The following is a 24,307-nucleotide window of genomic DNA, read 5'->3' as shown; positions in this document are numbered from 1 at the left end:
AAAAAAAAAAAAAAAAAAAAAAAAAAAAAAAAAAAAAAAAAAAAAAAAAAAAAGCATAAATTATTAAATATATATTTTATAATCTTTCTTAATTTTAGTCTGTTGAAGTTACCAAAAAAAAACCGCAAGCACTGTTATCGTCGTTATCCGCAAGGTCGCCAAATAGGCGCACCAAAACAAACTACTCTTGCACGGCTCTCTCGTTTTCACCATCTCCGCTCAGCCATTCCAACCTTCGTTTTCAGGTTCCTAATCTCCGCGATATTTCCTCGTTCTAGAGATTAGCTTGCTTCCTTCAACATATTCTTCGATTTTACTCTGTTCCTTGATCTCCCTCCCTCGTCCTCGGCCTGGCAATTAGCGGCGGAAATACCTAAATCTCCATTGCCTGAAATTCGGTCGTAATCGAGTCCAATTTCACCGTTCGAAGCTTTGAATTGTGAACTCTTTTATACAGGTAAGCGCGGAGTCATCCGTCAGATCGAAGTCTATCGCGCTACGGAAAAGTGAACGACGATGGAAAAAAAATTATGGAATCGATTTCTTGCTTTAGTTTTTTCCTGTTCTTAATTACGTTGTTTGACTGGATTTCATAGATTTGTTTGTTGCTTCTGATTTTCTTTGTTTCTCTTGCTTTGAATGTGATTCTCATTCGTAGCTGCAGCCAAAGCAAGATATTCTTTGATGTCTTCTTTCCGCTCTTTCCTCAACAGCCCTGTTGGCCCTAAAACAACTCATTTTTGGGGGCCTGTTGCTAACTTTGGTTTCGTTGCTGCTGTAAGCTCTTTGATTTTTCCAAATTCTTAGTTTCTTAATTTCTGTTTCTCATGTTCTTCTCTGCTTCCGCTGTAATCAATCGTAGGGGCTTGCAGATGTGAAAAAACCCGCCGATATGATTTCTGGCAGAATGACGGCAGGTTCAAACATTCGCACTCTTGAATGAATTTTGAATACGAACAAGGCATGGTTTCGAATGCGAAATTGTTGTAATAATTGTTTGGTGATATGCAGTTTTGTGCGTGTATTCGTTGCTATGCATGAGATTTGGGTACATGGTTCGGCCTAGGAACTATCTGATTGTGGGATGTCATGGTGCCAATGAGACTGTTCAGCTCTATCTTCTCTCTCGTTGGGCGATGGGCAAGCGAGAGACTCTAAATCATAGCAACGAGTAGCTTCTTCTTCGTTTCAATGGCGGTGGTATGAACATGATCGCCATTGTTGCTGTTTCGAATCACTGTTGCTCTGTGATCTCGACGAATAATTAATTAAAGACGATGCAGCTATCTTTCTCACTTTAATCTTCATTGTCTCCTTTTGCCTCATCTCTTCCTGTTCGTATCTGGTCTGTTTGGCTCCTGCACTTCATAAAATATAACTGATTTGAAATTCTATATATATATTTTTTATTATTCAAATCAAACACATCAAATGATTTGAAATCCTTCAAAGACTGAGGGTTCCAAACAGGGGATGTTGAGATCTTCTTCATTTTCAAACAGTTAATTTCAAATTTGATGGATAAATTTGGGGTTCCAGTAAACTAATGTGATGTCTAATATAGGAAAAAATTGTTTCCTATGCAATTTTCATTATCAGTTAATTTAGGGACTAATTTTAATATCCTAAACTCATTCAGAATCTTTGTTAAAAACACAACTTTTATCTGATTTATAGTCAAATAAATTACAAGGATATGTCAGAATATTTGCTAAAACCACATAGGGGAGAGTAATAAATTAATATAACAATAAATAGAAATATATGATAAGAAGATAAATATCTAGATATTTATCTTATAGTAAAATATAATATATGATATACGGTAAACTATAACTTAGTATTAAATATCTTTAACTCATTAACTTTAATAAAGTTTGATTAATGTATAAAGAATATCCTTATAAAAAGAAAAATAATCCAATGTTGGGTTTTTTATGTTCTTATAAATATTTGGAGTGTAGTTTTTAAAGGATTAAAATTGCATAAATTTTAAAATTTAAATTTAAGATTAGGATTGCGACCCTTATTTTAATATTAATCTAATCTAAAAATTGATGATTAAATTTGATAAAAGTTTTTGAAAGTTTTGATTTTTTTTTCTTCTTCTTTAGAATATGCTTAAGTGGAAGAAAAAAAAAAGGGTATGATTTTAGTCGTTGAAGTAAGTTAATGAGGCATCGGGAATATATTCCAAGAAGGATAAATGTGGTTTTAGTGTCACATCATATATGCAACATTAATATTAAAGTCCATTATCCTCAAAACTGAAACAAAAGCAAGAAGCTTTTTATGCTATACTATCTCAACATATGTCATACATAAAGGTCAAAGAAAATTATTATGAATTTCGCTTTTTATTTTTAAAAGAGTGTCCTGTTGCAATCAATATAACTAATTCGCCAAACATTTTAATACATTCTTTATTTTAATTTAAAAATATTTACCAGATATGAAAACAATAATATAACTTTTAATGCCAATTAATTCAGGAGGATATATATTTTTATAACTTATAGGTGATAGGTACTTTAAATTCCATTATTACAGTTAATGATTTTTAATTAAATATTTATATAAACAGCCAGTATTATTTATTTTAAAGTACCATCATTCAATTCAATTGATCTTAAAAAATATAATTTTTTTTTATTAAATTTAATGAACGTTACAATCAATATATTTGTTATAAAAAATTATAAAAATATTAATCGTATTAAATTAAACTAAAAGTACTTTATTAAAATTCATGAACCATTGAAATGTTGGCTATATTCGAGGGAAAAAAAAAATAGAATTAAAAAAAAATAAATTAGAAAGCTTGTCAACCCAACTTAAATGCTTATAAATTAAATTTGTAATTTGAACTGGAAAGCCAAGATGGTGCCAAAAGTCAAATAGACACGTGGCCGACGTCCCCATCAAACTTTCCTCCAAAATGTGGGCCAATATCACACGTTGCAGCATGGCAGCGCGAGTTGCTGGAATTTTGTACTCGCGAGAATTTTGGGGGGATTTGGATTAGGTTTAATTTATTTGATTGGAAATAATTCTTCCAGAAGCACACCATTAGATCTGAATCGGACGTGTCTGAACGGGTTTGGATACTATGTGTGAGATCTTTTGGAGGGAAGAGAATGGACGGCTGAGATTCGTTTGATAGCGGCGGGGATCGAGGCCTGTGGGCCTTTAAATAAGACAGCGAACTAGCCCAACAATCTGAGTCTCAGGCCTCAACTGTCCATTTCTCTCTGCGGTTTCTCATTCCTCTCTCTGTAAAGGACGTTATCGAAGGGTTTTCGTCTTTTCGGGACTGGTTTGCATTGCGAGCGACGGGCTCTGCTCGAGATCCAGGTTTATAATGGGATTTCTACCAGCGCATTCATAGGGTTTTTGCCTCTTTTGTGTTTCCTTCTTGAATTTTGGCGTAATTTCGTTTACTCCTGCTCGATCTAGGGTTTCGTTCCGAGGGGTTTATCTTGTTCTTGGATTAGATTCTGCCTTTGCTATATTTCGATTTTTCTCCTCGCTCTTGTATCTGTTTCTTGTTGGCTCTCCCAAAGGCGGAACTATTTCTTTTGATGAGTGAGGTTGATGTCTGCGTCGCAAGAGGAGGGATGGGATGAGGAAGCATTGTTGTTTTTAGGAAATATATGGTTATATGGTCGAAGCTCTTGAGTTTGCGAGGATTTCAATTGCTTGGACTGGGCCAGTGATTGTTTTTGAGGGTTGGGTTGTTTAGTAATTGTATATTGTTTTAAGTGACTTCGGGGAACTTATCTGAACCTGTTCTCTATCAATCAGTTGATGTTAGAATTCATCCAGGGAGGAAATAGTGAATTTGTTCCATGAGCTTGAGATTCCCACAAATGGAAACCCTTGCATACACTGGACGACGACAGAAGGACTCCGTTGGCCGGATAAAGTATTAATCTTTTTAGATTATTTGTCAATATAAAAAGGCCAAACTTAAAATTAATTCATTGGTTTCTAAAAATTAATAACTGGGACATATTTCTTCAAACCGGGACCTTTATATTGGCTGAGGCTTTTATTTTGAAAATCTGGATTCCAAGATTACAGTTTGGGGACAAAATTTATGGTTGCAGTTGATATGTGCAGTTGCTGGGAATTAATCCTATGGCTCCGACTGTTCCTATAGAGTTTGCTGGACAGAAGGAATCTCGTAAGTATTCATTCTCACAGGCAATGGGGAAATCGAGGAAATATTCCAAAGGGCTTTCTTTTGGTTTTGTTCCAGATTACCGACATGCTGTGGAAACTGTTGGCGAATCAGAAGGGTTTGGGAGCTCTGGACGAATGGATACTGGAATCTCTACTCTTGATGATTCACGGGCCATTAAGAGGAAACGTGTTAGTATGAATGCAGAGGGTCACGATTGTTTTGGTGCTCCGCTTCAAGTTTTTTCTCTATCAACATTGTCTCGATCTGAAAGGAAGGATTTAGAGATAAGGTTAAAGTTAGAACTTGAGCAGGTTCGGGTGCTGCAAAAGAAAGCTTCTAATGTTAGTTCAATTTTTGCCGTCTCATCATCTTGTAATAATCAGAGCTCCAGTGATCAGCACAGGGTAGCTCCCCCAGAGACTTTTAATAGGTCATCCGAGACAGTTCCTCCTGCTAAAAAGCTACTGCCCTCTGGGCGCAATGGCCCTTCTGCTAAAAGGAGCTCATCTGGGCGTTTTGAGTCGATTAAACCAGTTGTTGTGTCTGCTTCCTCGACAGCGACATTGAAACAATGTGAACAGCTGCTGCAACGTTTGATGTCGCATCAATTTGGTTGGGTTTTTAACACCCCAGTGGATGTGGTTAAATTGAATATTCCAGATTACTTTAATGTTATAAAGCATCCAATGGACTTGGGCACTGTGAAGTCGAAGATTGCTGCAGGAGAATACACACATCCTGTGGATTTTGCTGCCGATGTTCGGCTTACTTTCTCAAATGCAATGACTTACAACCCTCCCGGGAATGATGTCCATACCATGGCTAAGACACTAAGTAAATATTTTGAAGTTAGATGGAGAACTATAGAGAAGAAGCTCCCTGTAACAACTGAAGAACAACGTCAAGTACCTTCAGCCTCAATTGTTCATAAGGAAGCTGAAAGTACTCTGCCCGTGCCACCTTCAAAAAAGACAAAAATACCTACAAATGAACCTGATGTTCAACTAAACACTGTGGTAAAAATCATGACTGACCAGCAGAAGCATAAACTAAGTGTAGAGTTGGAGGCTTTGCTAGGAGAGTTGCCTGAAAGCATCATTGATTTCCTAAAGGAGCACAGTTCTAATTCTCAAGCTGGCGAGGATGAGATTGAAATTGACATCGATGCTCTTAGTGATGATACCTTGTTTGAATTGAGGAAGCTACTGGACGATTATATGATGGAAAAGCAGGAGCGCACAAAGGTTGAACCATGTGTAGTGGAGGTACATATATATTTTTATTCTCATTTATTTCACGTGTTTATCATTCAAATTGCACTGATTATTGTGTGTTATTCATTGGTTTCTGATTACTGCCATATTCTTTTCTTCAGCTTCGTAACGAATCTGGCTTTAGCAATTCATCGGTGCCACCTTGTAAAGGTAGTAGATGGGTTGATTTATGCTCAAAATGATGGTTGTCCTAGATCTGTTCGAATTCTCATCTTTTTTCTTGTTAGGAGACGATCCTATTGACGAGGATGTTGACATTGTTGGTGGAAATGACCCCCCTGTTTCAAGCTATCCTCCAATAGAGATAGAGAAAGATGCCGTCCGTAGAGATAGTAAATGCAGTAATTCCAGTAGCTCGAGTAGTGAATCAGGTTCATCATCTAGTGGTTGGTGTTGTTACTTGCACATAATTCCTATTTATAAATTTCTGGTGTTATTATTTTTTTTAGTTTAAAACTATGAACCTTATCACATATTCTTTTCATTCATTCTAAATCTAAATTTTTACGAGGATTTTTAACTTGAGCATCTGTTTCTTTGGTGTTTCCTATTGAAAGGCTTTGTTTTGTTATGAATTCTAGAGTATTCACGTTTTTGAACTTCATGTTAGAAATGTATTATTGTACAATTATGTTGTATCAATCTATCAATATTTTTTTCTTAAGATCAATGTGCATTTTTACTGTTTGATTCTCTCTTTCTCTCTTCAAGACTCAAATCTAAAAGTATTCAGGTGACTGATCATGCAGATTCTGGCTCAGAAAGTTTATCGGGAAGTGAATCTAATGCTGCTAAAGCTTTAGATAGTAATGTGGCTCCAAAGGTATTGAAAACCCAAAAACTATCAACGCTTAGGACTAAATTAGAGTGTTTTCTTCCCTCAACCTTTTTTTTTTCCGATCAAACATTATCCATCTTGAGGGGAAAATCAGTGGTGAGGCAGGGGTACTGGATGAGTGGTTCTATTGTTATGATATTATTGAAAATGACCTGTAGTATGTCTACTTAAGGAAGTGGTGAGCTACGATAAGTTATACTAACAGAATTAGTATGTCATGTAATACTTAGATTTATCTATTATGAATTTTTAATCAATATTCTTTTATTTAAGTAGAGACTTAGCTTCGAGGTTGCCTCTTGCCTTTGTGTTTAATGTTTAAGGTGGTGGTTAGATAAGTATAGTCTAATACAAAATGCAAATTTATTTCTAGGACCAAGTTTTATTCGGTAAACACTTTTAATACTATAATAATTTTTTAAAGAAAAATTCTGTGCTAAAAGTAATCTTTATTGCATGTTATACCAGTACTTTTACACAGAGAATATTATATTTCCTTATGTACGTGGTAGATGAGTCATTGATGCACGATGACTTTTCTCTGGCATTTATCAAATGTTTTCTTAGCTATGCAATCATAATCGAATTTTGGGAGTATGTAAGTGCTGGGCTTGCTCTTCTTCCAAGTTCTTATTTTCTCTTATTTTCATAATTTCATTTGAGTTTTCTGATTCTAGTGGACTGTTCATAAGAATTCTTTTTGAGTTTGGTGCACGGTTTGAAGATAAATTAGTTTATCATCCTTGTTTAAACAAAATATTTTGCAGCTTAATGAAAATTTACAGAGAGAAGTTAATTGACCAAGTACTGCCCAAAAGAAAACCATTGGAGCTTATGATAACTCACTGTTTATTACTTGGGGTGTATGGATACTAAGCTTTATGTCTATAGAAACTCAAAACGAGACATGAGACTTTTGTTGTTTCAAATATCCTACACAATCTTTTGCCTTTCTATTTGATAACTCCATTTTTTCTCATCATATGCTTCAAAGCACAATTTTATATCATTAGGTTGAAGCTTTCTAGCTTTCCTTTTGAATGGGTTGCCACATAGCAGTTGAAACAAATTTCTTCCTACGGAGGTGTGACGGAACACAGGACAGTCTAAAACTTGGTAACTAGAGAGCACAAAACACAAAACTTCTTTTACTATAAAAGGATGAAGGAAAAAGGGAGATGATCTCCCTTATTTGCTTGCAAACAAAGAGAACACCGAGAAGGTGAAAGCTAAATGTCGAAGGAGGGATCCAACTGAAAATGCTCTTGTTGCCTCGAAAGTCCAAAGCCAACGATCTTTTTTATTTGTGATAGAGAAGTTATCTAGAATGTTTGATAATGAAGCTCACTCTTCAATTTCATCATCCAATTTTGGAAGTTTAAATTCCAATTTTGGGTCGTTGAACCAAGTGTAATGAAATTGTTGTCTTCCATAAATTTGCAACAAAAAAGTGAAGAGAGACTGAAATTTTTTCATTTTTCTAGTTTGTTCAGAATTTTCATCGACCAGCTCCCAGAACTCTTATCATCCAATAACTTGTAGCTGGAACATTGATGCTACAAGTATGAGTTTTTACAATCTATCTACGAGCCTGAGGGGTCTTAAGATTTTGATGATGTTAAACGAGTTTCTGTAAAATTTCAGTTCCTTAGATGGGTTCTAGCATACCACCTGATCTAATGGGGGAGGAAATGAGTTTTAGCCATGGTAGTCACTTGCCTAACATTAAGTATCTTATGAATTGTCTTAGCAACTAAATGAAGTAGGGTTTGGTGGTTCTCACATGAGAATAGTCATAGTAGAGGTGTGTGCAAACTTTCTCAACTTTTGTTTATGGGATGATAGCGATTGTGTTCTTTCTTTTAAAATGATCAGTCACTGTGAAAACTTGAATATTCAGTGTTGGAACTTAATTCTCTTGTTGGTTGTGAGCTGGAAATGTACGAGTAATTTATTNTTTTTTTTTTTTTTTTTTTTTTTTTTTAAGTTCATAGTCGTCATGCTTTATCAAATATTCACGTGCTGGATTTAATATACTTGGAGATTCCTTGTGTACTTAGTTCATTGTGCATGTCAGTGTACTCTTACCTCTATTTCTAATAAAAGCACTGCGAAGAATGAGTTAGCACAAATTTTACTTGAGCTTCCTTCATCTTGTCAGGAAATTTTGTGTTCTGAAACAAATGTGGATCAGAAGCAATGTGAACTTGGAGATATAGAAATTAGAAATTGTGAGTGTGGTGGGGTAAATCTTGTATCTTTAGTTTGCTGACAGAGTTTTTGCTTCCAGCAACTTGCTCATCATCAGTGCTTTAAACTAAGCTGCTGTTTTTCCATAACTGTGCAGATGAAGAGAGTGGGACTGGTCTAGTTGAGCAAACCACCCAGGCTAATACAAACACGATTGAGATGGATAGCTACCAAGAGGAGGGTAAGAATGAAAACATCGTGATAAAAGTTTTCTGCCTTTGGGTTTCAGGGCGTTATCATCTTATCTTCAATGTTCAACATTATAGGGGAGAGTGCTCCATCTAAGAGGCAAGTCTCCCCCGACAGGCTTTACCGTGCAGCTTTATTAAGGAATCGTTTTGCTGACACAATACTGAAAGCTCGAGAAAAGGCTCTTGAAAAGGTTTGTTAAGCCTTAGATTCGACTCATGATTAGTCCAGTATTGGGCCAACCTCTATCGCATAATATATGAGTTCATTTTTAGGCTTATTTTTTTGTATGCCCTGGCATTATTTCATTCTTTCTCAACTAAATGTCAGTTATTCACATATTAGTTCAAGATACTTCTGTTTAGAAAGTTCCGACTGACATGCCTACAGGGTGAGAAGAGGGATCCTGAAAAAGTGCGAATGGAGAGGGAAGAACTTGAGAGACAACAAAGAGAAGGTTGTGATCTTTACTTCTGTATTGGACGACACGACATAATCACACTAGACAAAGTTTTGTGATCAAAACTACTTCAGAAAGTTGATAATCATGTTTTTTCTTACAGAGAAAGCCCGGTTGCAAGCAGAGGCAAAAGCTGCAGAGGATGCTCGCAGGAAGGCGGAAGCTGAAGCTGCGGCTGAAGCTAAGAAGAAAAGGGAGTTGGATAGGGAAGCTGCACGTCAGGCTCTACTCAAGGTATATTGTGGGTATAATAAATAAAATCATGAACTTGTGCTAGGCATCAGACATTGTCTTTTTTGAACTGGTCTTCAAGTTCTATCCTTACCATCGCGCAGATGGAGAAGACTGTTGATATTAACGAGAACAGTCAATTCATGGAGGATCTAGAAATGCTTAGGGCTTCCAACGACGAGCACCTACCGAACTTCACAGAGGAGTCCAGCCCAGAACATTCTCAGAATGGATTTGGCAGTTTCAAGCTTCAAGGTAGTAACCCCTTGGAACAACTTGGCTTGTACATGAAGGTGGATGAGGAAGATGAGGAGGATGAAAGGGAACCACCCCCCCAAAGTGTTAATAAGCCAGCAAATGATGTTGAAGAAGGAGAAATTGATTAGAAGTGAAGTTTTGTTCTTCATTCTCTTTATATAGAATGTCTGGACATGATGATAGATGGATATGTCCAGACGGTCACTGGTAGCCTTGTGAGTGATATCTTAAAAGATCATAGAAATGCCCTCTGTGCTCCATGATTTTTCCTTGGCTTCAAAACGTTCAAATCGAAGCAGGTTTGTTTGGAAAATGAAGAGCGCAGCTGAAGTTGGCGTTGGGATTATTGGTTGGATGTGTTTGGTATTGCTGAATTGATTTCATTTTTTGGGTTAGGACGAGAGTTGGAAGCGATGCATTACCAATGTATGAACAATAGGGGGATCTTAATGAAAAGAACAAAAAAAAGGAACTGTGGCTAGAATATTCAGTTTTGTCTGTATAAAAAAACCATTTATGTAATGCCCATGTTTTTCCTCGGCACGAACACCAAACCCTTACCAACCCAAATCAAACCCATTTCAGATTCCAATGTTGCAACCAAATATAGCTCTTCCATTACACGATTAGAATATTGATGTTCGATACATTGATTTGGCTTGATCACAAGCTTTTGAATACAGGCTTTAGTGGAGTTTTAGCCAAAATTTTTAAGGGCGGAAGATCAGAAGTTCTCGTCCTTTTTAATCCTAAACTAAGAATTCCTCGGAGCATTTTACCATATTCTTCTACGAACTCTTATCAACTATCTTTCTGTTCAATCATATGCCGCAATTACTTCAAACACTAATCCTCGAACATACCTTCATCCGACATTCTAGATGATTCGGTCCCATTCACGTGGGGTTGGTCTGAAAGTTCATCTATTGGGTCACGCAAAATACTGAAATCAAAGTCGTCGTCATCATCCTCGTCTTCATCTTGGTCTTCATCATCTTCTTCAACCTTGGAACGAGCTTCTCTTTCCATCTTCGCTTTAATCGCATCTTCGTATGACATTTCATACCAAACGGCACCTTTGCCTACTATAGATTTGTTGTGAGCATCTGTCATCCTTTCTTGTTTGCTCTTCTCTGAATTCTTGGGTTCACCCCAGTAGTCATACCGATATAGAGGGTTTGTTGGGTCATATTGATCCTTCCCGAAGTAACTAGCCTCTACATATCTTCCAGGTTCTTCCAGTGGGAGACCAAGAGCTTGTCGGCTGCAAAAAATCAACAGATGTCTTTAAAAACAATTTAATGCTGCATGTTATGTGCTAAATATATTCAGCCTCTGCGACAATAATAATTCAAAAAGATAGTCTGAATGGAAAAAAATTCGAAATTGAGAAACAATATGCGACTGCAAATGATTACCAACTAATATCTCTGATTAATGCCTCTCTTTCCTCGAAGGATCTACGCCAATGCATGAGGTCATATTCATCCATTTCAACATTCCGTCTCAATTTAGTAATTTTGTACTCCTCTCCTCTACTCTGTGCTTCTTGTCTTAGTTTATTGTGAACCTAAATCCGAGTAGAAATCCAAACTGGAGTGAGATGAGCAATCATAACATTTCACATACATATAGCAAGGGATAAGATCAAATAGTAGTGGAAATATGAGAGACTTAAAGACTTAAATTCACCAAAACGCTTACTTGACGCTCAGAAAAAGCTGCCTCCAAATCAAGTTCTTTGACACTTGTTTTCTAACAATCGAAGATGAGTACAGGGTTATAAATATACATCAATTGCATGTAATACTTAATGTCAATGCAATTAAAATCTGAGTGCTCACCAGAATCATCTTTGGTAACAAGCTGTTCTTGTAACGTACTTTGGTATATTCAACATTGTTTTCTTCATCAAAATCATCTTCATCAGATAACTCTGAAAGTTTCTTGTCCTTGTATTTATCAGGATTCATTTCCAGATCATCCAAAATCATCTGTTCAGCAACATGTATCTGCCACAGCTGAATTGTGGAACGAGGATAATAAAGCCATTAGTGAAAGATTTACAGAAATACGAAAGACTTCAGTACCCTGAAAAAGGAGACAATATGTTGATTCTTCCATATAGTAGTTCAGATTTTGGAGGAACATTATCAATAAGGTTAAGATCTTTGTAAGCAAATGAACAGGAACCTAATTAAATAATCTCCTATAAAAGATTATTCTCACCATTACATTTATTCCACCAACAATTTCTCCTGATTTTTTCACTTTTCCAAGTGGAATACACAGATAGAGTACAAATAGTCAACTTGTTCGAAAATTCAGCTAAAGAAAGGGATTACTTCATATCCCAAGAGTTACCTTATCAACATATGGATGATTTGACAATAGGGCTTCATCTTCTGGTTTAGTGCCCGGATCTTTTCTAGGAATAGGAGGTCTACCACAATCACGCTAAAGAGAGAGCATTGGATTAGCACAGTGGGATAACAAACGAAAATAGGACTTATACTAGAATTGCCATGCTTGGATAAATACTATAAAGCATAAAAGATTTATGTAAGTTTCTCTCTCTTTCTCTCTCTCTGAAAGACTAGTATCAAAAAAAAAAAAAACAAAAAAACAAAAAAAAAAAAGATTTGGGCACAATGAATGAGTTAAAATCAAGAAAAAGACAATTATTCTTCAATTCACAATATATCTTCTTTGGGGACCTCTGGACACAATAAAACTTCTCCATGCTCAAATAATACAGTATAACATAAAACATTCTAGCTTTTACAACATTATATAACATCAAACGTTTCATGGGTCTCTCTTTCTCTCTCTGATAGGTCAAAATAAAAACAGTACAGGAAAGCTACCGAACTCCACTATATATAAAGTAATTGCATGGTAAATAGAAAAGAATGTGACATTTTCAGGATTGAAAGACACGCACCCTCACTTCATCTGGATTACTGTCATCGTCCCGGTGGAATATTGGTGGGTAGTCAAATCTATTGAAGCTGGAGATGAGGACAGAATAAAACACAGTACATTATAAACATAATCAAATTTTTGCATAAGAAATTTAAATTAGAGCTATAGAATTAGCATACTGAGGGAAAGTTCAACATATCAATTGTAACAGACTGAATAAGAAATATCATATAAAGATGTCCTACTCATCATTAACAAGAATAGTTGTGTGTCAAAATACATACACTAGGTGATCTATATTAGGATGAACAAAACGCATTTCAATAGGAAATCGAAACCGGTAGGGATCTCGCTTTGCCTGAAAAGAAAATAACAACGATCAGAAGAAGTTATTTGGACACAGATATGTATCATTAAATCAATGAGCAGGTCGTTTTCTCTTCCCACCCAAGATAGAAGGTCAACTAACAATCTGACATTGGGTCATGTCAAGTCACAGAAATTACAGGAGTTCATATCTTATAAACAAGGTAAAATATTGAAGGAGCTTGTTGTGATTTTCTTTTCCTTTCGGATCCATATTAATCTGTTTTCCCTCATGGTGAAGTATTAAATAATGAATATAAGAAAATGTAAATAAAATTTACAAAATGCTACTACAAGAACACTCACCAGAATCTCTACCATCACGGGCATACCAACTTTTATGTGATGGCGAATCCAATACCAGTCATTACCTTTTATGGGAACCCACCTGTAATTATTATAGGCATGAGTCTGAAGGAAAACATTTACAATTCATGAAAAATACAAGTCAAACTCCTTGAGATTTCCCTTTATTCATGCTGGATGGACCCTAGAGAATGCTAGAGGATCAATGAAAAGACCTTTTTTTTTTCTTTCATTAACAGAGACAAAATCAGCCCGATAATAATAAATTTTAACTATGCGGAGGAGGGGATTACAAGAAAAAAGAAAATGTAGCTAGGGAGAACAAGAGAACATATAGATAAAATACCTAAAAAAAGCTGGTAAAAATAAAAAACTACCAAAAAAAATTTCTGTGATGTAGAGTGGAAATCTATCAGTGAGACAACAAAGTTGACACTGCTCGTATTCTGTGCTCTTAATTAATAGGAACTAAAGCTTCATTATAGACATCAAAGAACATTTTCTTTAATAAGAAGCCAAACTTTCACTGAGGAAAATGAAATAACGACAAGCCCACAAAAAGGAATCCCAACACGAACTACAAGAGCAGACCCCAATCCAAAAGAATGAGACCATAGACATCAAAGAAGATCAACATACGAAACTATACTAACCCATCGTATACACCTCCGATATCAACAAAAGCTCCTTGATAGAGGTGTAAAGTAGTTACTTTCCCTTCACAAATCTGCATGGAGAGTGCCATAACGTCATCTTCTCGTTTCATTTACATTTAACAACAGATAGCTTACTTTTCTTTCTTTTTTAAATTTATGATAGCAGAATGAAAGAGATTTCTTCGACTTAAACTTAAATGTATTTACTAACAATATCATAGAGAGGATCTTCATGCCAACAGAAAAAAGAAAGACACAGTCATTGTGAATGTTCATAGTTGAATTGAAGGGATGGGGCAAGAAACTTACTTGTCCTGGATAATAAAACGGAAGCTCATACTGCAAAAAAACAATATACAAAAGAACAATCAAGATACTGTAGGCTTAAATAAACCTCATCAAACTTCAGAACTATATGAGTAGTTCACGAATCTCACCATGCCTTCTTTATAATCCTTCCCTCTCTTCCTTCTACCAGGATGATAATCTTGGTCATACTGTGAAAAAGTATTAGTTGGATGGAACAGCTAGTCACAAAATGCTCGAAACTTGAAATATCGATTAGCAACTTTAATTTCTAGAAATCACTCAATAATTCATCTCCTAAAAACGGGGGTGTGACAAACCTTGTAGGACTCCTCCTCCAATCTATCTTTATTCGCAGCAACCCACTCCTTGTACTGTTTCAAAAACACTTTGTATCTGTCCAAACACATATCTCCAGTATCTGTCTTCACGTCGTTCTCAAGCCGATCCAGGTCCACCCTCACAGCTTGCAATTTGTGCGCTTCCCTAATAAATTCCAGCTCTTCTCTATCGACCTCCCATCCCCTCGGTGGCCAGTCCCGTGGAGGCACGACTTGCAGGACCAACGGCCTAGTCCACGTCGTCTCAAGAGGCTCCGGTATCTCGCCTTTAGTTTCGCATTGCTTGCGGTAATAGTCACCCTCCGTCAACCCCATTTCCTCCATCTTCTGCTTCCGGTACTTTGGGCTCAACATTTTGAAGGCTTCAATCGCTTCAGGCGTCTGAAGCGGCACTTCCTCGCCTTCATTCAAACTCTTCCGCGCAAAATCGGCTTCTGGAGTGAAGACTTCTTCCCAGGGGGCCCAACCGCGCTCAATCCAGTTACGCTTGCGAGCTTCATCCTCAGTTTCCTTGTCTTTCGGACCAAAATTCTCGAGGAAGGACTCGTCCACAGGGAACTCGTCTGAGCTGAAGCACTTTACACTGAAGTTGCCTGGAAAAGCAAGCGGTGGACAGAGGAGAGGACGCCATTGAAAGCAAGTACGAGGGGAATTGGAGCTTGGAGAGCTTCGGAGCTTGGGGAAGGTGAAGAAATGAGAAGGGTTTAAGAGAGTTTGCATTTGGTTGTAACAAAACGGACTCCAGTGAGCTTGCAGCGGGAACCAGATAATTTTCTCCAAATGGAATGGATGAACCTATTTTTTATATTCAACTTGGGAGTTATCCGATGTTAGAATCTTACGTGAGCTCGGTCGTGCACATGGATCATTACCGTCCATTCTGCGTGCAAATTTCTTTTCCTTGTATGACCTTTATATTTTTAATTTGTGGTTTTTATCTTTTTTTTTTTTTTTTTTTTTNGTTTTTTTTTTTTTTTTTTTTTTTTTTTTTTTTTTTCTCTATTTTTACAAAAACACATCGGTGTTGCACACTACTTAACATATAAATGCCTTTTTGCATATTTTTATTTCATNTAAACGTATCTTAGGGGAAGCGAGCGAGAAGGATTTGGGTCTCTAATTTTATAAAAACTTAACCAAAAATCACTCAGACAAAAATATTTGTTAGCAGAGAGTTGAGCAATGACTATGACTAGAACAATACTCTAACCAATCTCATCAAAAGCTGAAAATTTGTTGATTTTTTTAGGACTGAAGGTGAAGATCTACAGAGAAATAGGGAAAGATGGATGAGAAAGAATTGCACCAACAAGGTCGAGCAGGGTAAGTCAGTGGGATAACAAAACAATCCCAACCAGCACACCCACGAGAAACCATTTAACTAATCATGGAGACAGGTGTTTATCAGAGAAGCGAATGAATCAAACCAATCTCCCATAGTCTACATTTATTTTCATGGTAGAAGCTAAGAAATCTCAAGCAGAAATGTTATGTTTTAGTACATTTAAGTAGCCTACTTCGATTAACTTAATCAAACCAAGTACTTCTGGTATTTCTTGACAATTAGAACACCATCATTTCAAATGAGATCTAAATGAAGTTGGATCATGCTTGTAACCATCCAAGTCTACTGCTAGCAAATATTGTTCTCTTTAGGCTTTTCCTTTTGAGTTTCAAGGTTTTTAAAACGTGTCTGTTAGAGAGAGGTTTCCACACTCTTATAAAGAATGCTTCGTTCCTCTCTCCAATCGATGTGGAATCTCACAATCCACCCCCTTTCGGAGTCTGACGTTCTCACTGGCACTCATTCCTCTCTCCAATGTCACCTCGTTGGCAATCGATTGAAGAGAAGAATGAGTGCAAGAAATTGGGCCCCAAAGGGGGTGGATTGTGAGATCCCACGTCGGTTGGAGAATGGAACAAAACATTCTTTAGATTGAGTTTCCACACTCTCCCTAATAAGACGTGTTTTAAAAACCTTGAAGGGAAGCTCGAAATAGAAAGCTCAAAGAAGACAATATATTATAACGGTAGACTTGAGCTTTTACAATGCTCATCTCTAGCAGCCACAACCAACAGAGAATACTATTACATCAACCGTGTTCATTAAACAGATCATAATTCAAGTTTTGACTAAACATAGCATTGCCATATGTTCAATCTTTTCATTTTCTTATCAATAAAAAGAAAAGGCCAGCCATGAAAAAGAGGTTACCGCAAGTGATGTGTTCGTTCCTGTGAGATGGAGTTTGTACACAATTCCATATTGAAATATGAAGAACCTCACAGTCAAAGTTGTCTCCAATATTTGTCCTCGCAATGTTTGAATACGTGCCTAAGAGGGAAAATCAGAAAACAGAAAATAGTCCAGAAAAATAAAGGTTAGGTTTAGATTTCGATATAGCATCACCAGTATCAATAGTCCAGAATTTGTAATTAAGAAGCAATGAAATTTATAGCATCACCCGTGACAAGCAATAACAAATCCGAAACAGATGATTAAGGTCCCGTTTGATATCGATTTCGATTTTAGTTCTATGTTTTAATAATTTATGCTTGTTTCCTCCCAACTTCCGAACTTACCATAGAAGTAGTGTTTATAAGTTTAATTTCAAAAACCAAAAACAAAAACCACACAGTTAACAAATAGGGCATAAGCAATCAAATCACGAGCATCCCTAAATAAAAACTTTGAAGAAATCACTATGGATGAAATGACTTCTCAAGTAGAGCCGATAACTTTCAGCAAATTTGATGTGTTGGACTATAAAGTGTAACGGCCCAACCCATCGCTAGTAGATATTGTTCGCTTTGGCCCGTTACATATCCCCATCAGCCTCACGGTTTTAAAACACGTTTGGTAGGAAGAGGTTTCCACACCCTTATAAGGAATACTTCGTTTTCCTCCCAACCACTATGGGATCTCACAATCTACCCCTCTTGGGGGCCAGCGTCCTTGCTGGCACACCACCCGATGGCTGACTCTGATACCATTTGTAACAGCCCAAGTCTACCGATAGTAGATATTGTCCGCTTTGGTCTGGTACGTATCACCATCAACCTCACAGTTTCAAAACGCGTCTATTAGTGAGAAGTTTCCACACCCTTATAAAAAATGTTTCGCTCTCCTCTCCAACCGATGTGGATCAATCCACCATCATCTTGGGAACCCAAGGTGTCTTATTTGATATATTACCGGGGGTCTGAAACATTGATTTCCCTATTTCCCAAAACTCACCTCAGAATCTATATAGTGTGCACATTGGTCTAGTCGCCTCATGGCCATGGTTGGATCAACTGGGTGATGAAGTCCATGACACTAGAAAATTTTGAGTCTAATTCTACTGTGAGCTTACTGTGAGCTAAACTCCAGATGAAATTTGGCGGGAGAATGAGATTGTGGCAGGATTTAGCATAGTTTTTTTTCTCCCATATCCTTGAGACTACCAAATGAGCAGATAACATGTTGTCAAAAGGTATGGCGAATTCAATAAGGAAATCTAAGATCTTGCTTAAATCTTTCCTAGAAAAAAATGAATTGATAGATACACTACCTTGAGCAGTCCAAGTTGAAGTATAAAACCCATTATCAAAGGGATTGCTGTAAAAACTCCAATCTGGAACAAAAACCGAGCATTCAGTGCCGTATCCAATGCTGTGCTTCCCAACATCCTTGCTCTTCTTGAGATTGCTTCGTCATCTCTGGCGAAGGCCTGAAATTTTTTAAGACAAATTGATTTCTCTTTCACAACCAATCAATCTTTGAACATACTATAGGTGGAAACTCAACAAGTCAGCATTGAACACGAAGAAACTTAACTAATCAAACTTCGAACATAAGTAACAGTATTTGATAAATTGATGTTATATGACGATGAATAGATTATTAACACAGATATAGAAGCATGAATCTATAGTATGTACATCTTCACTAGGAAAATTACAAGCACAAATAAGGTTTCCTAAGACTTGATGACATTATAAAGTAAAATCAATCAAAATAAATCCATGAAAGGCACCTAATAATTGAAATATTACATAAAAAACAGAAGGCCCAAAATATACTCATAGACGGAACCATTGGTAAAAACGCGGAACAAAAATCTTTCTGTCCTAATGGTCATGAATATTTCGCCTAAGAATGAATATTCATAGATTTGTAAGAGAATTAAGTCATGCATGGATGTGTAAAATGTCAATACCAAGTAAACCCGTCCACACAAGAAAATATAAACCAAAAGAATGTTAGGAACCACGACTCTCCACAATGGTATGATATTATCCACTTTGAGTATAAGCTCTTATAGCTTTGCTCTTGATTTCCTCAAAAGGCCTCATTGGCATGATGTATTCCTTAAGACTCCTTTCTCAACCATCGTGAACAGAGAACTGTCATCTACAATAAACAAAAAGAACTTTGTGAGGAAAAAGCTCCAGACATTAGCAAAATCAATTGCATTGGGTTACAATATATTGGAACAGAGAAGAAACGGAATTGAACCAACCATTGTGCATGCATAGTAACCAACAGTTGTGAAATAAGACGATAGCATTCTGAAGAAATCAAAAAGTTGCCAAGCCTGTAAGCATCCCTTCTGAGAATTTTCTCTTCAATACCACCTGATACTTTCCCTTCAAACAGGCCAATTTGGTTTAACCCAACATCCCTTCCTTTTCCAACCTTAACAGAGTAGTTGATCATAAAAAATCCAAAGGCAAATAATGATATCAAACCTGAATGTACTTGTGGTGTGTAATGCTACCCTGCATCAAAGTGGAATTCAAACCTGTTGCCACCTAGTAAATGAATAAATGCAGATTAAAAAAAAAAAACTTGAGATGGTCTGCGAATTAGTAAATAAATGCCGTAAGAAATTAATAGAATTCCATAATAAATGACCTGGTATGCTATATATCTCTTTTATCACATTCAGTTGGAGAAGGAAACGAAACATTTCTTATAAAAGTGTGAAAATCCCTTCCTAACATACTCGATTTAAAATCGTGAGGCTGACAACAATACGTAACAGGCCAAAGAAGACAATATCTATTAGCGGTGGGCTTAGGCTGTTACAAATGGTATCAGAGCCATATTGATCCCAAGGAGGTGGATTGTGAGATCTCATATCAGTTGTAGAGGAGAACAAAACAATTTGTATAAGAATGTGGAAAACTATGAGGCTGACGGTGATACATGAGCCAAATTAGACAATATCTACTAGCGGTAGACTTGAATTGTTACACTTAATCAGTTGCAAATACCACCTCGAGTATACGGTCAAACACATCAGGATGCCCATAATGCATTCGGACTCTGAAAAGTTTACACGAACATTGTGGATCTAACACAAGTACAAAAGTTAAGGATAGCTGGATGAGGAAGACATTTCACCTCTCAGCAATTAAAGCAGCACCTCTGTGTTACACACTAAATAAATAACAACACAGTCCTCGATCATCAAATCGATGTTTGAAAACACCTTCAATACAGTGCAATTTTCTTTTTAAAGGCGGGGTAATTGGATGATCAATACCCCTTCAAGGTGATCCACAAATTACAAAACCTTTTGTCGAAGTATTAATATAATTATATTTATCTAATCCATTGGCTTAAGCTTTAGGGTTCATCAGTGATTTAACATCTTTCAATGCTTTAGGGTTCATCAGTGATTTAACATCGGAGAAATCTAACTTTTAAGGTACCCAACTCAACGCCCATGACGAAGTTCTGAAAAAAGGAAAAAAAAAAAAACATAAGGGATGAGAGCCGAAATGCTTACAAATCCTAGCAACATTGGAGTCCTCCGCTTGCATTTCATCGGCAGACAGCAATATAGCGTAAGGATCGTACAGCTCCAACAATCCCACAGGGAGTCCTCCCATAGCCCTGCCCTGCATTTCTGAGCTGCAATCTCTACGAAGTCGCACGCACTAGCCTCTCCCATTTGCCGTTAACTCTCGCCATGGTGCTCTTGCGCTGTATCAACGATCGAGAGGCCACGACTTCACCTTCAAAGTTACCGATCGATTTAAGCTCAAAACCAAAAACTGAAAGGCGTAAAATCCAAATTACAGACATTTATCAAAACGCGGGAACATTTTCGGTTTTGGGTGGCGCTATGCGAAATTACTCATTTGCCCTTCCTCATCCTAGGGTGGCCTCGCTAACGATGTCGAGAATATGGGACCAGTAAACACATATTTTAATATTTATAAAGTTAATCTCACAAACTACCGGCACGCTGGCCCATTTTCCTTCTTCTCTGAACGGCGTCGTTTGCGTGGCACAAACACGTCTATTTAAATACTCCATTTTCCCTCTTCATCCTAAGTTCATGCTCCAGATCAATTCAGAGTTCAGAGTAGAGAATTCAGATTTTCAGATTTCGTTACAAAATTCAAAGGAAATACCGAAAGCGCAGTACGAGAATCCAGTTGCTAATTTCATTTTAGAGCTCTATTCATCAGGCTCTTGAGGAGTAAGAGCTCCATTCATCAGGTTCTCGAGGAATTTAATCATTTTCGGGGTTCGTTGTTTCTCTTTTCCCTTGTTTAATATATGCATTTTCTTTATACAATTTTAGATTTATAAAGAGTTGAAGGCTAAACGATGATATCCATTTTCATAATTTTGAATTTCTGAACAATTCTTGACTTCTTTATTGCAAGAAACGACTTTCGTCGCGGTAAAATTTTGGAGTATCAACTTATTTTGGAATTTTGGTTCTTGAATCTTGCATTGGGTACCGTCTGTGTGATTTTGCGTTTGCGAGCCCATTGAGATGAATTCTGACACTAAATCAAGTTAACTTTCTTGTTCTCTACTGTATTCTTAACTTGCTCAAAGATTTGTACGAGTATTTGCTGATTCGCGTTTTATATGTACATGTGCATACTCGCTTAATGGAAGAAGTTGATTTTAAGGTTAAATCCTGTATCTGAGTTTTGAACTTGTATATTTTATTTGTGATTTGTTTTGGATTGAGAACGCCAACTGAAACCAAGACCTGGCGATAGGCGATTAAAATGACCCTTGGCCTTCAGTAGGTTGTGCATGCTGGGAAGTGATAATAAAGCACATCCCTTTCTACGCGCACCACATTAGGGATAAATTATTTGAGGGCTAATCGTCTTGTCAAGTTGGATCTATGAGAAAGGGATGGAAAACTGTTTTTAGCATTATTACCAGTAACTGTATATTTGTTTCTAAAATTTATTCTCATGTATAGTTGGTAGCAACCATTGATTGATGCAAATTGAAAATTTATTGGGTTTGCTTTAGTTTTTCTTCAATATTCTGTGTATAGTTTCGAAACAGAAACTTACGCTTACAATTTGGAATTCTGTAGGAAGTCAAAAGGGAGCCAATGCAAGTCAATAACCCTCGAAGAAGACCACACATTCTTCTTGCTGCTTGTGGATGTGTTGCTGCAGTAAAGTTTAGATGTATATGCCAGGGTTTTTCTGAATGGGCCGAAGTTCGAGCAGTTGTCACAAAGACAGCATTGTTCTTCATCGACCGAGCATCCTTCCCAAAGAATTTCTTTCTTTTGATCGATGACCAGGATTGGTACAGTTGGAGAAAACTTGGTGACACCATGCTTCACATTCAGCTTTGCAACTGGGCTGACATTATGATAATCGCTCCACTCTCTGCAAACACACTTGGAAAGGTTATAATATATGTTTGATCATCGTTATATAAGTCTTGCCTCTTGCCCTCATACTTCAAGTTAAACATAGAAATGAATTACCAACTAAACAACTTATGGAGTTAACAGGCAGGAAATCTTTGTCACTTGATGCCATAGAATCTTTGTAAACCAGCCATTTAGTTTTATGCAGCTCATAGCTCTTTATTTGTGAGATCTCACATCGGTTGGAAAAGGGAACGAAACATTCCTTATAAGGGTGTGGAAATCTATCCTTAGTAGACACGTTTTAAAAACCTTGAGGGGAAGCCCAAAGAGGATAATATTTGCGAGCGGTGGACTTGGGCTGTTACAAATAGTATCAGAGCTATACACCAGGTGGTGTGCCAGCGAGGACGCTGGCCCCCAATGAGGGTGGATTGTGAGATCCTTCATCAGTTGAAGAGGAGAGTAAAACATTTCTTATAAGGGTGTGGAAACCTCTCTCTAGCCGATGCATTTTAAAAATTTTGAGGGAAAGCTTGAAAGGAAAAGTCCAAATAGGACATTATTTAACTAAACCTTTCTGTTTGTTAGGAAGTATTGTATTATACAGATTCTAAGTAGAACCTACAGAATACAGTTAGTGCATCCAGAATCTTGGACCAACTTTAATTTTGATGGACTGAAGTTCTTAGATTAGATTGGGGAAACTATTATCTCAGAGGGAGGGTGATATTGTGCATTTGGCATATCTTCTTGCATTGAAGTTATGTGACCTTTCTTATCAAGACTAGAAATCTTGGTATAACTTGAAAGTTGTTCATCAAATGTTTCAGTTTCTAATCAAAAGTATAGTTGTTTTGTTACCTCTAGTGTCCTGTTTCTGGCCTTGCAGCAATTGCCATTGAAGAAGGGGTTTAGTAAACACTACTAATGTCTGTGTATGTTGTTATTAGATTGCGGGAGGATTGTGTGATAATCTATTAACTTGCGTGGTACGAGCATGGGACTACAGCAAGCCTATCTTCGTTGCACCTGCCATGAACGCTTTAATGTGGAAGAATCCTTTCACTGAAAAACATCTTTCGTCCGTTGATGATATTGGAGTTACTCTGATACGACCACGGTTAAGGGATGGGGAACACTGCAATGGCGCCATGGCCGAACCGGGCCACATTTCCGCTACTGTGTTGCTATTCTTAGAGTTACAGCGTAAGAAACAAGAAGCAGCCAGAGCAGTAAGATTTACGGCGTAAAATCACGAAGACAAATTGGAAGATTTTGTATGCATACACAAAGTACAAGCTGCAATAATAATATATCTATATGCCCCTTCTTCCATCTCGTGAAGCTCTTCCCTCCCGTGCTTTCACTGAGATTTGGCGGAGTAGCCTGTAAATGTCTCTTTTCTTCTCTTCCCAATTTTTTCTTCTCACTTGTAATCTTACTTTGCATCGTTTCGTCTACACCAATAAATAACACTTTCATCTGATTTTTAAATTGCACAATTGTAATCTTAGTTCAGTGCAACACTGATAGATGAGAATTTAACACAATCTTCTAGTTTTAATTTTGTGAAAATTTTAGTTTCGAAAAATATTTCATTCTAGTCCGTCCTACTTTCCTACTTTTAAAAAATACACGAATTTTTTTAATAATAATAATGTTCAAAAATACTATTTTAACTTCAAACGGTTTCATTAGTATCATTCTACTTTTTTCAAAAATTAAAAAATATTTTTATTATTAGTATCATTCTACTTTTTTCAAAAATTAAAAAATACTTTTATTATTAGTATTATGTATATAGACACTCTATACATTATTTCCAACTTTTTTCCAAACTTTTTGTTATTTTTATAAGTTCATGAATTTGTTTGAACGTGTTACCATAACTATATATATATATATTTAAATTATTTTAATTTTTTTTTGAAGTTTTTAAAAAAGTTTAAAATATTAACTAGACTTTTAAAAATTGAAGGATATTTTTAGAGACTTCATATTTTTAAATACCTTAAAATATTATTTTTGAGATAATTTCATTCTATCCAAATAAGGGTATTTTAATTTTTTTTTTTTTTTTT

General features: G+C 36.6%; 4 protein-coding genes and 1 long non-coding RNA gene across 10 annotated transcripts; 3 read left to right on the top strand and 2 right to left on the bottom strand.

The window, feature by feature from the left end:
- Window positions 1–119: 119 nt before the first annotated feature.
- Window positions 120–1,394, top strand: LOC111780295 (mitochondrial pyruvate carrier 1-like). Of its 2 annotated transcripts, none has more exons than XM_023660660.1 (4): window positions 120–457; window positions 665–777; window positions 863–917; window positions 1,012–1,394. In XM_023660660.1, the coding sequence occupies exons 2-4, from the start codon at window positions 685–687 to the stop codon at window positions 1,173–1,175; spliced, it is 312 nt and encodes a 103-aa protein (XP_023516428.1). In that variant the 5' UTR covers window positions 120–457; window positions 665–684; the 3' UTR covers window positions 1,176–1,394. The 2 variants fall into 2 exon arrangements, with proteins under 2 accessions (XP_023516428.1, XP_023516427.1); XM_023660659.1 differs by having other exon boundaries at window positions 659–777.
- A 1,817-nt stretch (window positions 1,395–3,211) lies between these two features.
- On the top strand, window positions 3,212–10,208 carry LOC111780641 (transcription factor GTE10-like). 2 transcript variants are annotated; one of them, XM_023661103.1, is made up of 10 exons: window positions 3,212–5,451; window positions 5,562–5,610; window positions 5,688–5,831; window positions 6,210–6,283; window positions 8,460–8,529; window positions 8,646–8,729; window positions 8,815–8,930; window positions 9,128–9,194; window positions 9,301–9,431; window positions 9,533–10,208. In XM_023661103.1, the coding sequence occupies exons 1-10, from the start codon at window positions 4,141–4,143 to the stop codon at window positions 9,812–9,814; spliced, it is 2,328 nt and encodes a 775-aa protein (XP_023516871.1). In that variant the 5' UTR covers window positions 3,212–4,140; the 3' UTR covers window positions 9,815–10,208. The 2 variants fall into 2 exon arrangements, with proteins under 2 accessions (XP_023516871.1, XP_023516870.1); XM_023661102.1 differs by having other exon boundaries at window positions 5,688–5,846.
- Window positions 10,209–10,278: 70 nt separating this feature from the next.
- LOC111780642 (protein PLASTID TRANSCRIPTIONALLY ACTIVE 10) lies at window positions 10,279–15,306 on the bottom strand. The gene is made up of 12 exons (XM_023661104.1): window positions 14,566–15,306; window positions 14,377–14,436; window positions 14,249–14,278; window positions 13,937–14,010; window positions 13,284–13,365; window positions 12,896–12,969; window positions 12,631–12,697; window positions 12,051–12,143; window positions 11,531–11,707; window positions 11,391–11,441; window positions 11,105–11,256; window positions 10,279–10,950 (listed from the first exon to the last, which is right to left on the bottom strand). Exons 1-12 carry the CDS (start codon window positions 15,304–15,306, stop codon window positions 10,533–10,535), a joined length of 2,019 nt encoding a protein of 672 aa, XP_023516872.1. The 3' UTR covers window positions 10,279–10,532.
- A 1,363-nt stretch (window positions 15,307–16,669) lies between these two features.
- On the bottom strand, window positions 16,670–20,734 carry LOC111779847. Of its 3 annotated transcripts, XR_002812753.1 has the most exons (7): window positions 20,664–20,734; window positions 20,367–20,595; window positions 19,321–19,383; window positions 19,092–19,218; window positions 18,789–18,982; window positions 18,141–18,299; window positions 16,670–16,921 (listed from the first exon to the last, which is right to left on the bottom strand). It is a non-coding gene; the product is annotated as an uncharacterized LOC111779847 (long non-coding RNA). The 3 variants fall into 3 exon arrangements; XR_002812752.1 differs by lacking the exon at window positions 20,664–20,734 and having other exon boundaries at window positions 20,367–20,614; XR_002812751.1 differs by lacking the exons at window positions 20,367–20,595; window positions 20,664–20,734 and adding an exon at window positions 19,487–19,571.
- A 202-nt stretch (window positions 20,735–20,936) lies between these two features.
- Window positions 20,937–23,712, top strand: LOC111779845 (phosphopantothenoylcysteine decarboxylase-like). Of its 2 annotated transcripts, none has more exons than XM_023660017.1 (3): window positions 20,937–21,085; window positions 21,936–22,259; window positions 23,177–23,712. In XM_023660017.1, exons 2-3 carry the CDS (start codon window positions 21,954–21,956, stop codon window positions 23,474–23,476), a joined length of 606 nt encoding a protein of 201 aa, XP_023515785.1. In that variant the 5' UTR covers window positions 20,937–21,085; window positions 21,936–21,953; the 3' UTR covers window positions 23,477–23,712. The 2 variants fall into 2 exon arrangements, with proteins under 2 accessions (XP_023515785.1, XP_023515784.1); XM_023660016.1 differs by having other exon boundaries at window positions 20,937–21,113.
- Window positions 23,713–24,307: the final 595 nt, after the last annotated feature.

The sequence above is a fragment of the Cucurbita pepo genome, chromosome LG18 (assembly GCF_002806865.2).
Source record: "Cucurbita pepo subsp. pepo cultivar mu-cu-16 chromosome LG18, ASM280686v2, whole genome shotgun sequence".
NCBI classification, from domain to species: domain Eukaryota; kingdom Viridiplantae; phylum Streptophyta; class Magnoliopsida; order Cucurbitales; family Cucurbitaceae; genus Cucurbita; species Cucurbita pepo.
The sequence above is the reverse complement of the archived record's forward strand: the minus strand, read 5'-3'. Positions and strand labels throughout refer to the sequence as shown.

Coding starts and splice junctions, on each gene's coding strand:
- LOC111780295 (XM_023660660.1), top strand. CDS start 685: ATGTCTTCTTTCCGCTCTTTCCTCAACAGCCCTGTTGGCCCTAAAACA. Junction 778..862: donor ACTTTGGTTTCGTTGCTGCT/GTAAGCTCTTTG, acceptor AATCAATCGTAG/GGGCTTGCAGATGTGAAAAA. Junction 918..1,011: donor TTCTGGCAGAATGACGGCAG/GTTCAAACATTC, acceptor GGTGATATGCAG/TTTTGTGCGTGTATTCGTTG.
- LOC111780641 (XM_023661102.1), top strand. CDS start 4,141: ATGGCTCCGACTGTTCCTATAGAGTTTGCTGGACAGAAGGAATCTCGT. Junction 6,284..8,459: donor ATAGTAATGTGGCTCCAAAG/GTATTGAAAACC, acceptor TCATCTTGTCAG/GAAATTTTGTGTTCTGAAAC. Junction 9,432..9,532: donor CACGTCAGGCTCTACTCAAG/GTATATTGTGGG, acceptor ACCATCGCGCAG/ATGGAGAAGACTGTTGATAT.
- LOC111780642 (XM_023661104.1), bottom strand. CDS start 15,306: ATGCAAACTCTCTTAAACCCTTCTCATTTCTTCACCTTCCCCAAGCTC. Junction 11,708..12,050: donor ATCATCCATATGTTGATAAG/GTAACTCTTGGG, acceptor TCCACAATTCAG/CTGTGGCAGATACATGTTGC. Junction 11,257..11,390: donor CAGCTTTTTCTGAGCGTCAA/GTAAGCGTTTTG, acceptor ACTCGGATTTAG/GTTCACAATAAACTAAGACA.
- LOC111779845 (XM_023660017.1), top strand. CDS start 21,954: ATGCAAGTCAATAACCCTCGAAGAAGACCACACATTCTTCTTGCTGCT. Junction 22,260..23,176: donor CTGCAAACACACTTGGAAAG/GTTATAATATAT, acceptor TGTTGTTATTAG/ATTGCGGGAGGATTGTGTGA.